Below are 13,790 nucleotides of genomic sequence, written 5' to 3'. Positions count from 1 at the left end.
TCTCGTTTCCATTATTTTCCAAAGCTTTTCTCTTCTGACCTTATCAAATTATTTTTGATAATCTAAGAAAAGAATGTGAAGCTCCTTATTAAACTTCCTATGTTTTTCTATCATTTGTTTTAAAATAAATATACTATCAGAACAAGATCTTCCTTTTCTGAATTCCGATTGTTCTTCTAGGAGAATAGTGTCTAATAGTTCGTACCGGTAATTTTCTTGTTATTATTTTTGCATCGAGCTTGTATGCTTCATTGAGCAGGCTAATTCCTCTGTAATTATTGGACTTGTTTCTGTCTCCCTTCTTAAATATAGGAATGATATTTGCAATTCTCCATTCTTGAGGAATATTCTTATATTTCCAGCATACACTTAATAATTTTAAAAATCTCTATTTCCATTCTATAGGGGAGTATTTAATTACCTCTATGTTAATATCATCTATGCCGGGAGTTTTCCTACTTTTTGATCTCTTTAAAACTTCTTCTAGTTCTGATAATTCAATTTAATCCACTTCTGAAATATGAGTAAGTATTTTATCGCTTTCTTCAATTTGCGAACTTAATAATTTATCAGTCCATTGTTCTTTAAAATATTGAATCCATTCTTCGCCTGATATGACTTCAATATTTGCTTTATCACTATCTTGTTGATTTAGATGTTTAATTACTTTGTATGCACTTATTTGCCTTCTGTGGATATCATTTTCAAGGTTTGCAACATATCTTTCCCAACTTTCTCTGTAAGCCATTCTGACCATCTTTTTTTTTTTTTTTTGCCTGGGCTGCGTTGGCTTTATATTCTAACAAATCTTCTTGTGTTTTGGTCTGTAACCATCTTAAATATGCTCTTTTCTTATTCTTTATTGCTGTATCGAGGTCTTCATTCCATATAAGTCCTTTTTTCTTTCTTCTTTTTAATCTAGTACTGTACCTAAACATTCAAATGTTGTTCTTTCTATGGCCTTTTTAAAATTTTCCCATTCGTCATCTATATTAGGAGATTCTTCGTACTCCAATATAAATTGTGTTAATCTTTTCTCATATAGATTTCTAATAGGATGGTCTCTTAGGAGGTGGGTCTTCCAACAATTCCGTTCATTAACTTTCTTTCAATAAATTTTTGCCCATTTTGTCTTCAATTTAATTTTTGCTTGAACGAGATAATGGTCTGAGCTAATATATGCCCCTCTATATGTTCTCACATCATCTGTAATAAAATATTTGTTATAGATTACAGGCTAATGAAATCAGGGCATTACATCTGCCAGACCTTGTATTTAGACTAGGATATATGGAACCATGCGAACAAAGGTCGGACAATACACTGGACTTTTTTAATATATACTAAGCCATTGGATGAAGGTAGCAAAGAGTGTAAGAACCGACTCTTTACAGCTTAGACCGTTTTGTCTTGGTATCTTCTTCAAAAGCAGAATCAATCCATCCATCATCAATGTCAGAATGCAGTACTGTTTCATGTAGCAAAATTCAAATATATCATCCCTTACAATAAAAAATATTCAAAGTACTTTCTTTTGAAGTTCACTAACAATTATTTTGAAATATGGATTACGTACATATTTAAATATAGAAATTCATTTCAATGATCTTTTCTGTATAACAGAAAAGGAAAGAGTATAAAATCTAGCACTTCACTGTTTGTGTAATAGTACAATACAAATATTTGACAATTGATAATCATATTTTAGTACTATGCAATTAATATCTCAAAGGAGCATTCTTATATAAGAAACAAATCTGTGTTCCTATGTTTGGCTCTCTCTTTTAATTAATTTAATAGCACTAGAAAACTTTGTGTAAAAAAGTTCTATGCTTTAATAAATAAATAAACAAACAAACAAATATTTCTATGTAAGATATTTAACACATTACCGGTAACAACTACAACTGTTCGATTAACTGAAACTCATTGCTGATACGAGAAGCTATTGTTCTGTTACTAACATATAACTGTGGAATATGGAATATTTCTCGAAATGAAATTGTACAAATATAATATTCGCAGATATGAACACCAAATTGCGTCTTACTGAGAACATCCATATTTAAGTTATTCACCTTGACCTACAAACAAACAAACAAATCTGATATAAATATAAGCTCACTGCTGGCATATCAACATCTTAATAGCTCAGAAATATTTTAAATGTACTCCCAATTAAAAAGCTTGTTTGATAATTCTTCCACTGAAGAGTTTAAGTGTATCTTCTCTCTTATTTTATTTAACTATTATAATAAATTTAGCAATTTATAATGTTCAAGATTGTAAGTTTCTGAAAGAATTTAGGTATAACATATTAAAATTTATTTCATGCTATTTTTGTTTAAAGACATGCAGTTTAATTATCTCATTCAGCATACTATATGTCTACAGTCATTATTTAAACTAAATATTTTAGAGTAACATTGAATTTTAAGATTGCTGCATTCATCTAAATTTTTTTTACACACGAGTCACTAACCATGCTTTAAGTTACAGAAATATACAATTCTGGAATGTCAGTTTTCTACATTATCACTTAAGGTTTTTCTCAATAAATAATTTAATAACATTCATAGTAAATTATGTTATTTTATACGCATGATACAAGTACAACTATGCCTGGTTAATACAAAAAAAAAAAATTCTTTACGATTTTATTAATCAAGAATAGTCATTCCTTCAATTGATTTCACATACATATCATAAATTAACAAGAAACTTTTCATAATTATGATCGGTTTGTGATGATTCATAATTACACAAAAAAAAGTTTGGGAAGTGTGGTAGGCCTACAGTAAATGTAATTTATATTATTTGAGATAACAATCGATATAATGAAGCAGCCCAATACTGTTATGTTCTCGTAAGTCTTGCCGCGTCAACTCTACAAAAATAAGACAATTTACTTACCGGTAATTTTTTATGTTAGATCTCAACTTGTGATTTTGATTCTTTGTAAACACAGTTCTGACTACTACATTCAAAAGTTTTAGGTTTCTCTAAAAGACGTCAGGAGAATAAATTCATTATGCTACAAAAATAGGGATGAACTCTTCAAGTAATAAGTACTGGTAGGTTTATTATTATTATTATTATTATTATTATTATTATTATTATTATTATTATTATTATGTGATTAATTTTCATTACAGTTGCTTGTTTATAATAACCGTCATAATGAAAAAAGTAGTTTACAATACCAGTTAAATTATGTTAACAATTATAGGAATATTCGAAATTCTTTCTTTGATATGCTATTTCATAACAGATGGTAGCGCAGTAGCAACTACATTAAATCTGCAAGAACCGTAATCTTTCTCATCCACATATTCTCTGCATATTAATTTTCAGAAGAAAATTTTTCTTTAGTTGTTTTTTCGTAAACTGGCATCGACCAATACATTTAAATTGATTAATGGAATTAACATCTACGTTTAGGGTTATATGTAGATTACCGTACTCATGTTCGCTATAAACACATCTCTTATTCATTCTTTATTCCAGAAATTAACTTTACGATGCTAGAGAGTTTACTATATTTTATACTGACAGTTAATATAATAAAATTCTCACAAAATGAAATGTAAGTCAATAACTTGAAGTCATTATTCTTTTTGAGTATAAATTAGATTTTTAACGTGCTCTGTTGTATGAAAGTACTTAGTTTCAATGAAGCACATTAATCTCGTAAGAAAATTATGAAAGAAGTCTTAATGTAAAATCACATAGTGATATGGCATTTCATAGTCACTAAAAAACATGTTTCAAGAATTTAAAAAGATTTCGATTTCGTAGAAAGATGCTATTGACTTAACATCATTTATTGGGTTTCCTAATATAGTACGGTACCACGTAGTAAAAATGTTAGTGCGTTGCTAACAAGTTTGTCTTTCCTCAAAACCTGTTTCTTACATGGATTCCCGTATCGAATGTCCAGACCCTATAATTATCAGCAGCGACATAATTTAAATAGTTGTCCTGCAATATGAAAAAACCTTAATGATTCGACAGCTTTTCATTCCAAAACTGATAGATATTGTAACATTCGTGTCCATTAATTGTACCTATGTTTATAGCTTGGAGAAAATGAGAAGAAAGATGTGATATTTTAATGTTTCATTTTCACCTAAATGTAGTGATATTTATTCATTTTATATTCTTCTTACATTTACAGTATGTTACTTTATATTAAAAAAAAAAATTAAAGTTCACATTTTGCGAGGTATATAATTGTAAGTGTATTGTGTATTCTGAATTCCATATAAAAACTTTCACGTATTTCCAAGTATTTATTTTAATAAAAAAAAAGAGATCCTGCAATGACTGACAGATATTTGGTCCCAACATAACCGCAAATATTTAGAAGACTTAAAAGCTTCTGATCCACAGTAATAAAATATGTTTATATAGTATACTATTAAAATATCAAGTTACCAATGTTAAAATAAAGAGAAAATCTCAGTTATGCTGCCACATTATTTCTTAAATCTGCTACATAAACATTATTCCAAATTTATCATGTTTTCATTCAAAGATATATATATATAAAACTTCAGAATTTTATATTTAATGGAGATTACAAAGATAGTTCATATGGACGTAAAATATAAATCACTGAGAATACTGAGGATATTTGGTGTTGGTTTGGACTTCCACGGGATTAGTATATTATTCGAAAAATAATGCAACAAGAAGGCTGAAATATCTGCAATTTCGGACATTTTAACTTTACAAAATTATTTTTTAAATGAAGAAGAATTACGAAACTAGCAAAGGGAGCCTGTGAATAAATTTACTTTCTGTAAATCTGCTACAATTTATATTAAGTTCTAGAGGAAAAATATTTTATGTTTAAAGCAATAAATATTATGAATTATACTTTTTAAAAATAACGTATACATATCATACATATAATAACTAAATCAATGGAAAGGTTAAAAATAAATAAGAGTGCAGTTATTAAACAAATAATGTTAACAAAAAGATTGTCCATCAGCAATTTCATTCACTGATTTGCATAATGCTTATAATTGCACGTATCAATTACATTAAAAATTAATTCTAATATGAATATCAAAATACTTAAAAACCTGGACGAACTATTTTCCCACGAATCAGTGATAATGTAAGAGGAATGAAGTACGGTATATGCGTTTGAGGTTATATTTCTTGGTATTAATAAATACTGTATGAAATAAAAATAAGAGTAACTGTAGCTGTAGCTGGACAATTCCCTTTTGAAACAGTCTGATAATTATTAAGAAAGATGGAATGAAAACAACTTTATTCCTGTGTGTAAGATGAATGCTTCTTTGTACACTAAAATTTTTCTGTAATACAGATCTTCACGTAACAATGACTCTTTGGAAGATTTATAGCGGGTTCTTAGTGCTTGTAAGCAGACACTAACGACATCCCACGATAAGGTAACTAGTGAGCAGTATCACGTGTGTTAACATACACCAGTTATATTAGATGCCATACCTAGTAGGAATATTGCTTTGTTTGAGGCCAAGGTATAAATAAAACATAAGCATCATGGCAGTTTGTAATTACGAACTTCAGTTTTGGTTAAACTGTCGTTTCTTTAAATATTCGTACAGGTGAATCAGAATGTTTAATGTGGATGTAGCGGGTGATGGTGGTTGCATCCAGTACATCTGCAGGGGCAACATGTTGAGATGTAAATGATGTTGACTCCACATTATTAAAGTGCTCACTGACTGCTCCACAAGTTGACCCTGGACAAGATTTAAAAAATTACAATAGCAATTTGTATTTATATAGAAAAATAAATAGTAACGAATATACTAACTAAAAACTATTCATTTATTTAAAAGAAATCAATATACCTTACATACTGTGATTATTTTTCCATCATCATCAGCATCATCACCGTCGTTATCAACAACTACACGGATTAGGCCTCCTGACCTCTTCTGGTTTCAGAGCATTTTGTTTCATTTTAAAATTGTTTTCTCCAACTTTTCTAGGTCTGCCAACATTTCGTTTTCTAATAGGTTTACAATTAAATATTTGTAATGGTATTCTAAATAGTTCCATCCTAAGCACATATTATGTAAACCAGACTGTCCCTATATTGTACTACAGTATTATCTATTATATTGTTGATTTCTTGTTCATTTCTTACGTAGATCGTTTTTTGCTTGTACAAAATTATTAATTTTATTTTTTGAGATGCCATTATTTTCTTGGCTTGACTTCTCGATTTTGCAAAAGAAAATCGAATGCAATGCAATAATTAGACAAAATAAAGTCCAAATGGAAATGCATGTTACAATATTTGCTCATTGTCACGGTACATTTTGTTTTCCATTGAGTCTCAGTTTCAACTTTTAATTTTCTTCAGTATTTTTTAACAATACGTACATACTAAGCTTGACTGTTGAACAAAAATGAATAAGGATCGCGATTTTAATGAAAGGAAAAGAATGGATACTGATAAATTAGCGATAAAAATATCTGTTAAGTATGAGTTCGGAAAAGTATAATTCACTTTTGGTCACCATAATAAATTGAAATAAAAATATGGTTCTCGATTATCTGATTTACCTACAATACTTTGTAAGCCAGATAGTCGAGATTTCACTTATAACATTTTGTGAAAATTTGTTTTTTTTTTTTTTTGGGGGGGGGGGTCTGTTCCCTGTTATTTAGGAAAATTCTGGCTGTCTCTTTGCACAGACCATCACTTTCGCCCTATTTCACCCACTGTCGTTATCATTATCACAACTTTCAATTAGAATTTTGTATTTATGTAATCAGTCAAAATTCTATAACATACCCTTCAATATAAATAAAGATAAATAGCAGAATATGTATATTTCTTTTTTATTAAACGAATCGATGATCTTATTAATGGATCCAACATACTATTTAATTAAATATAAGATACCGGTACATGTAAGCAAAGACACTTCTCACTTTGATACCGGTAATTTCTTTTAAACGACTGCCATAAGTATTTTCTGAAATCAGATTCAAGACGATATTTCATTAAAACACATACCAGTAATTTACTTAGCATAAAATTATATCTTAAAGGCTTGCAGTAAGAAATGTATCCAATGTTACAATAGCCAACCTAGGTTGTCTCTACATGTATAAAACTATCATATTATTCTGGCATTCTACTAGAATGAAAAACTTGCAATAAGAAGCAATATCCAATGCTAAAACAATCAATCTAGGAAGTCTCTAGATGTATAAAATTATTCTATTATTCTGCCATTCTAGTAGTCAAGGATGAAGTGAAGAATATAATCTTAGCAAATAGCTTGATATTCGTGCAATTATGATCACATGTAAGAGATATTACTGTACATCATCAGTGCCCAACAATTGGACGGAGTTAAGCAATAAGAGACCAAGTGCCAATAACCTGGTTTCGAGATACTGACCATTGAAATAAATCTGGTTTTATTAAACATTTTATGCAAGAAGTATAAATTGTAACATTCATACTATTACAAAAAATATCACAAATAATACTATAAAAGGTTAACCAATTTTTAATAACAGACTAGCAGTTGATTTTAATATTGCAAAGCAAAATAAATACATTTTATGCAACAAACAAATTTTGCTTATAAATAGCAGTAAGATGCAGATATCACATTCTTGATTTTTCCAGAGTTAAATATAAATAATCCAGCCAACAACAGATTTGTGCAAAAAACTAAATTTTTTCATTTGTTGGTTGGTATATTGTTACGTAACTCCGTACAATTATAAAAAAACTTCAGTCAGTCACTTTCAAGAGTAGGCCTACCTATTTCAGCAGAGAAACAGCTGTGGTAAGAATTTGTTTCTGAAAAGTAACATACGTACTGGAAAGGATTTTTTTTATTCTTTTTTTTTTTAGTTGGTTATTTAACGACGCTGTATCAACTACGAGGTTATTTAGTGTCGATGATATTTGGCGAGATGAGGCCAAGGATTCGCCATAGATTATCTGGCATTCACCTTATGGTTGGGGAAAACCTCGGAAAAAACCCAAACAGGTAATCAGCCCAGGCGAGGATCGAACCTGTGCCCGAGCACAACTTCAGACTGGCAGGCAAGCGCCTTAACCGACTGAGCCATGTCAGTGGCTGGAAAGGATTATTCTCATCTAATATTTTGTCCGAAACTCCTCTCCAATTTTCCTATTCTTCACCTACTAACTCTCACAGTCAGAAATCATATTACTTGGAAGTCTTAATTTAATTTAATTTAATTTATAGTTGTTTCATGGTACGTTTTTATTGTCTAATTTTTAAAAAGTTATACTTATTACATTAAAGATTATACTTGTCATGAACAGTATGACTAATTCCTTTAACTTCTGTTTGAAACACTTTTCAAATTGATGAAATATACGAAGAAATTCAAGTCGAGCATATTTCAGGAGAAAAAAAATATATATTGCTTTGAGAACAGTAATGTTTTAAAACTATAACAACAGTCTATAAAATCTCACTTATTAGTACAGTATTTTTATATATGGAACAAAATGAATAAATTGAGTGCAAATAATTTTAATAATTATTTTAAACTTTTATTATACGCAATTAGAATTTTTAGAAGCTTCAAGATACTAGAAAGGACTAATGAATGAGATCCATTCCATCACAAATTATACACCAAAACACAGAAACTCCAAAACATTTCTAATATTAGATTCATATTTTTGCTATTTTATGTATTTCTTGAAATGATAAAAGAATAAAGATGTTAGCAAAAATAGTAAATTATTCAGTTTCTTCCCACTGATGTCAATTTCATATGAATATTAAAACGTTTTCTTTGTATTCCAGAAATCACTCATAGCACTGCAAAATCATAAATATAACAGAACTTGCATTTCCCCCACTGTGCACTCGCGCCCACACACACAGACAGGCGCAGATACAAAGGGAGGTCAGAGAGCTATAAACCCCCCTATTTTAAGAACTTTTTTTATTTAAAATGTGACAAAGCATTTTTAAAATTCATATTTCTTATACGATTTCTCCACTTCTAAACTTCATATTTTTTTGCTATTTAGCTTCCACACACAAACTTATTTTCCCAGCTTGCAGTGAATAGATCAGGTAGGTGGTTGCATTCCTTAGGGATCGTTACGAAGTGTTCAAGTGCGCCTCAGGGAAAGGAAAGGAGCGTACAAAATCCATCTTGTGCAAAAGCTGCAGCAAAATGATATATGTAAGGAGAGATAAAATACCGTCTTGATATTGTTCGGAACACCAGAGGCGCACATGTGGGGATCTATTGAAACTTGGTGAGTTTTTCTAACATAAAATCTAAGTCCGGTTGTTTTGTTACTATTAGTTTAGGATCACTATTAGTTTAGGAGATATTCAGGTTTCTTTGTGGTAGTGATTCTACGGGACACACTGTAGTTATTTTTCTTTCTTTCATAGCAAGGATATCAAAAACAAAAACTTTTAATCCCTTTAGCAGATTCATTTTTTATGCTTGCAGTATTTATATAAAACATAAACAAATTAAATATTGTACTGTGCCTGGGATGAAGTTCTGCTCAGCCTCTAAATGTACTTTGGAATGCCAGTTGGGGATCACAATAAATAATGGGCTCCCAATGTCACTCGTGTTTATTGTAGATATACATTAGAAGGGGTAGTTGCCACAGTGGTCTACTGGCTAGAGCGCTCAACTTATAATCCTATGAACCCGAGTTCCATCCCTGGCTTACTTCTGATTTATAACTTGTGTTGGACAAGCCTGTGGAAGCTCCAGTTTCCAATCAAATCTCCATCATCATCTCATCTCATCCCTCATTGTGGGTGTAGTATAGACTAGCCTCCCATGGTGCACCCTGGGCAAATCAGGTAAATTGGTCTACACAACTAGTTTCATGAGAAAAAAAAAAAAAAAGGATGACTGCGTGAAAATATATGCCATTTGCTATACCACGAACCTTCCAACTACCATAATGATTGCTACTTTTGTCTGGTAGATACAGTAAAACCTCGATATGATGCGTCCGCTTATTATGCTATCCCGTGTAATACGCTTTTTTTGTCCGGTTCCTGCACATTTCATATATAACACCTGTATAAAATACCCCATTTGTTGCGCTCAAGTCCCGCATAATACGTTATTTTTGTGGAATATTTTCGATGTAATTTTCAGCAATGAATCATTTTGGCCATTGAACTCACTGGTGCCATTAATCTGAAAAGTATTGGTATTCGACCCTTTACCTGCGCATTTAAACCTTCATACTATACAATACCCCCCCCCCCCCTCTTGTTACACTCTCTTATTTGACCCTTTACCTGCGCAACTTACAGTTACAATAACCCACCCTCTTGCTAAACCTCTCTCTCTCAAACAACATTCCTCACTCGACCGTAATAAAATTCTGGAAATTTTTGCTGGTCAGTTTGTTGTCCTTTAGTGTATTGAAGTGTCTGTGAATGTGATTACAATGAGTGTTAAACGAAAAGTGCTTTTTATGTCTGAAAAATTGGAAATCTTACGAAAGTACGATGAAAACAGTACTCTTAATCAGGAACAACTGTCTGATTCATTAGGAATCCCATCATCGACATTAAGAACGATAATAAAAAATCACGACTCACTGCAGCTGCGACGTCGGGAGGGTGTAAGCGCAAAAGAGTGAAGTGTGGTAAACATGAGGGCTTTGAGAACACGCACACAGCAAACAACTATAAAGGCCTCCTTTCGAAAGAATTAAGTACAGTACATATTGTAAATGTCTTTGACGTACAGTACAGTAATTACATAATGGAGTAATACTGTATTACCTTTCATGAATCATGTATTTCAATAAAAAAAATGCTAATAGATATTGTATATAAGTCAAAATTAATATACCCGCCTAATACGCAGTTTACACGTGGTCCTTTGAACAGCGTCTTACTGGGGTTTTACTGTATTTCAAAACATAAAAATATCAAGAACAGACATAAATTAAACTATCCTATAATGGATGGATAGAAAGAAGAAAAATTCTCTCCAGCACTGGGACTCGAATCTGGATTTTCAGCTCTACGTGCTGACGTTTTATCCATTAAGCTACACTGGATTCCAGTTCTGAAGCCGGATCGAATCCCCTCAGTGTAAGTTCTACCTCTCAGTTTTCCCTTTGGTGACTTACCCTCATGTGCTATGTCACAGAATATGTGACAGTGGCACAATGTCCAAAGCACTATGTACAGAGATGCACTCATTACAAGTGACTAAGTGGCCAGAATCCGACGGGATGAGTGCCATCTTGAATCACTAAATGATTATTTACGCGTATCATATTATTATGAAGTACCGAAGTACACATGATATTTCCGTGCTGGAATTCTGTGTTACCATTTGATGAAGGATGGATAGAACGGAGAACGGGCCCCAGTGCCAGAGAGAATTTTTCTCTGTTCTAGCCATCCTTCATCACATGGTAACTCAGAATTCCTGCACGGAAATATTATATGTACTTCGGTACTTCATAATAATAAACTATCCTAGTTCCACATTCCATCCATTTACCAATTCCCAAACCACCTGAACATTCCTCATCTGATGAAGGAAAAGAGAGACCATGTGATTCATACAAAAGTAATGGCCACAGGTTCAGTTGATGTTTGCATCAAGAAGGCTTGAGCATGCAACAGCGGTTATTGAGAGGAATTTAAATGAAATTATTCTTTTGGTTTTCCTGACCTGTCACTCAGTTGTTAGATAATTTGTGTTACAAGGTAGGAAAAACATGTATCAAGCAAATTTAATTGAATTTTCATTTTATTAAATTTACATAAGACATATTTTTATTATCTTGTAACCAGGGGCATATGAAGGGGAGGTTACTGGATTTGAACTCCCTTTTTTTGAACTTAAAAAAATTACATATAGTATTCAGATTTGAATATTTTTAAAAATACATAAAACACTTGCTCGAACAGTTCTGATTTCACAGCAGTGAGGCATGGAGAATCAGAAGAGCTGATGAGAAAAGGCTAACAGCAGCTGAAATGAGGTTTATGAGAGATAGCGGGATGCTCATTGCTCAAACACCGTGAAAATGGAGACATACTGAAAAGACTAAAAATAGATCCTATACAGTGAAACCTGTTCAAATTGGAACCTGAATAATCCGGAATCTTGTCTATTTCAGAACAATTTATTGGTCCCGGCGAAATTCATATGTATTATGTGTAATTTTTCCTGAATAAAATGGAAACTGTCCAACGCGGAAACGGAAACTGTCTGCTACTGTTCAAAACGGAAATAATATTTTGGACACACTAATTTAATGTAAACTATATTTTGAAACAGTATGTACGAAATACGTAGGTCACTAAGATAAAAACAAGTTTTCTTTGTAAAATTTTTTAGGGTGCGAGGATGTGTTGGCCTGGTGGTCATAATTTTATTACCCTATTGACTAGGCAGATGCTTCACCCCTGTATACTGTCGTGGCTGGGTAGAACGCAAGTGTATTAGTGATATCGTGATAAAAAAGAAGTTGCGTAAAAATGTTGCACTATCATTAATTGATGAAGTAAAAGTTATTGAGGAAAATGAGAAACGAAGAGTATGGAAAATAATGTTGAAATTTATGAATGGAAAACTCAGGTGTAACTTAACACTTTCAAACATAAAGGCCGTATCATGAGTGAGTGGCTTGAGGTCAATAATGGTGACATAAAAGGAAAGAGAAAACAACTGGTTACATAGAAATAAATTAACTGTTGTGGGAGAGGATTGTTCTTGCCCTTTCAAAGATCATGCAAATTTCTGGACCTATTCCGCAAAGAAAACCTTTGAACTGGCAAAGAAATTAGATAATCCAGAATTCAAGGCTTCTAGTCCAATTAAATAACGTGTTGTGATATACAGTACAGTATTATAGTATAGTGTTAAATATTAAATTTAGTGTAATTAATAAACTTTATAGTGTTTAATGAGTGAGTTACAATACAATTTATACAGGAAATGAGATTTTCATCAAGGTCATTCAATTAAATAAGCGACAGGAAGCTGATTTAATGTCAGTAGTGTTAAACGGAATATTTTGTAATTCCTACAATTTGCGGCATGCCATTTTGTTTTTCATTTATACAAATAATAAAATGTTCCATTTTAACTTCACACCTGAATAACACGGAAACCTGTCCACAACGGAAAAAAAATTAGGACCATGTCACTTCCGTCTTGAACAGGTTTCACTGTAGTTCATTTTGTTCAACAATATAGACTTCAGTGGAAGAAATATATCGTCAGTATGGATCGCATTAGATATCTAGACAAATTCTTGTCTATGTACCAAGAGGAAGGAGAAATTTGGGAAGACCAGAAAAATGCTAGTACGAGACTGTAACGGATCGACTAGAGTGAAGGACATGATGATGATGATACTTTTTATTCATAATCGCTTTCCTTTATATAGTTTTTCATTGCCAGAATAACAAAATCTACAACGACGCTAGACACAATCCTCCTACCCCTCCTTCAATATAATCCCCGTGCTTGGTGCTGTGACTTGTTCGAATTATAACAATGCTATCTTTATTATAGAGAGACCTGCTGCCTAATACCGACCTTGTAATAAAATGAAGCTGACACAATATGACATTTAACTTGTGAAACATACTGAAAAGCTTATTTGACAGTTCTGCAGTGCAGATGTTAAATATTGTGCATTGTCGATTTTAAACTCATTTTAAGATCGGTATTCACCCATTTGTTAGAAGTCTTACTTTATTGTAAAAAGGTTTGTTGTGCATTTGACAGTTCATATTTTTGGT

The 13,790-nt window shown here is 31.8% G+C and overlaps 1 protein-coding gene across 2 annotated transcripts in view; it reads right to left on the bottom strand.

The window, feature by feature from the left end:
- Positions 1 to 2,313: 2,313 nt before the first annotated feature.
- The window catches only part of 5PtaseI (inositol polyphosphate-5-phosphatase A), a 71,512-nt gene continuing 60,035 nt past the window's right edge, over positions 2,314 to 13,790 (bottom strand). For both annotated transcript variants that reach the window (XM_069844377.1, XM_069844373.1), the window contains one exon: positions 2,314 to 5,744. Coding sequence is in view for 1 of the 2 variants with exons in the window: in XM_069844373.1 (XP_069700474.1) it covers positions 5,575 to 5,744 (170 nt within the window). In the remaining variant the exon portion in view is untranslated. The remainder of the gene's footprint in view (positions 5,745 to 13,790) is intronic.

The sequence above is a fragment of the Periplaneta americana genome, chromosome 13 (assembly GCF_040183065.1).
Source record: "Periplaneta americana isolate PAMFEO1 chromosome 13, P.americana_PAMFEO1_priV1, whole genome shotgun sequence".
Classification (NCBI taxonomy): domain Eukaryota; kingdom Metazoa; phylum Arthropoda; class Insecta; order Blattodea; family Blattidae; genus Periplaneta; species Periplaneta americana.
Note: the sequence above shows the minus strand (reverse complement) of the source record. Positions and strands in the feature narration are given on the sequence as shown.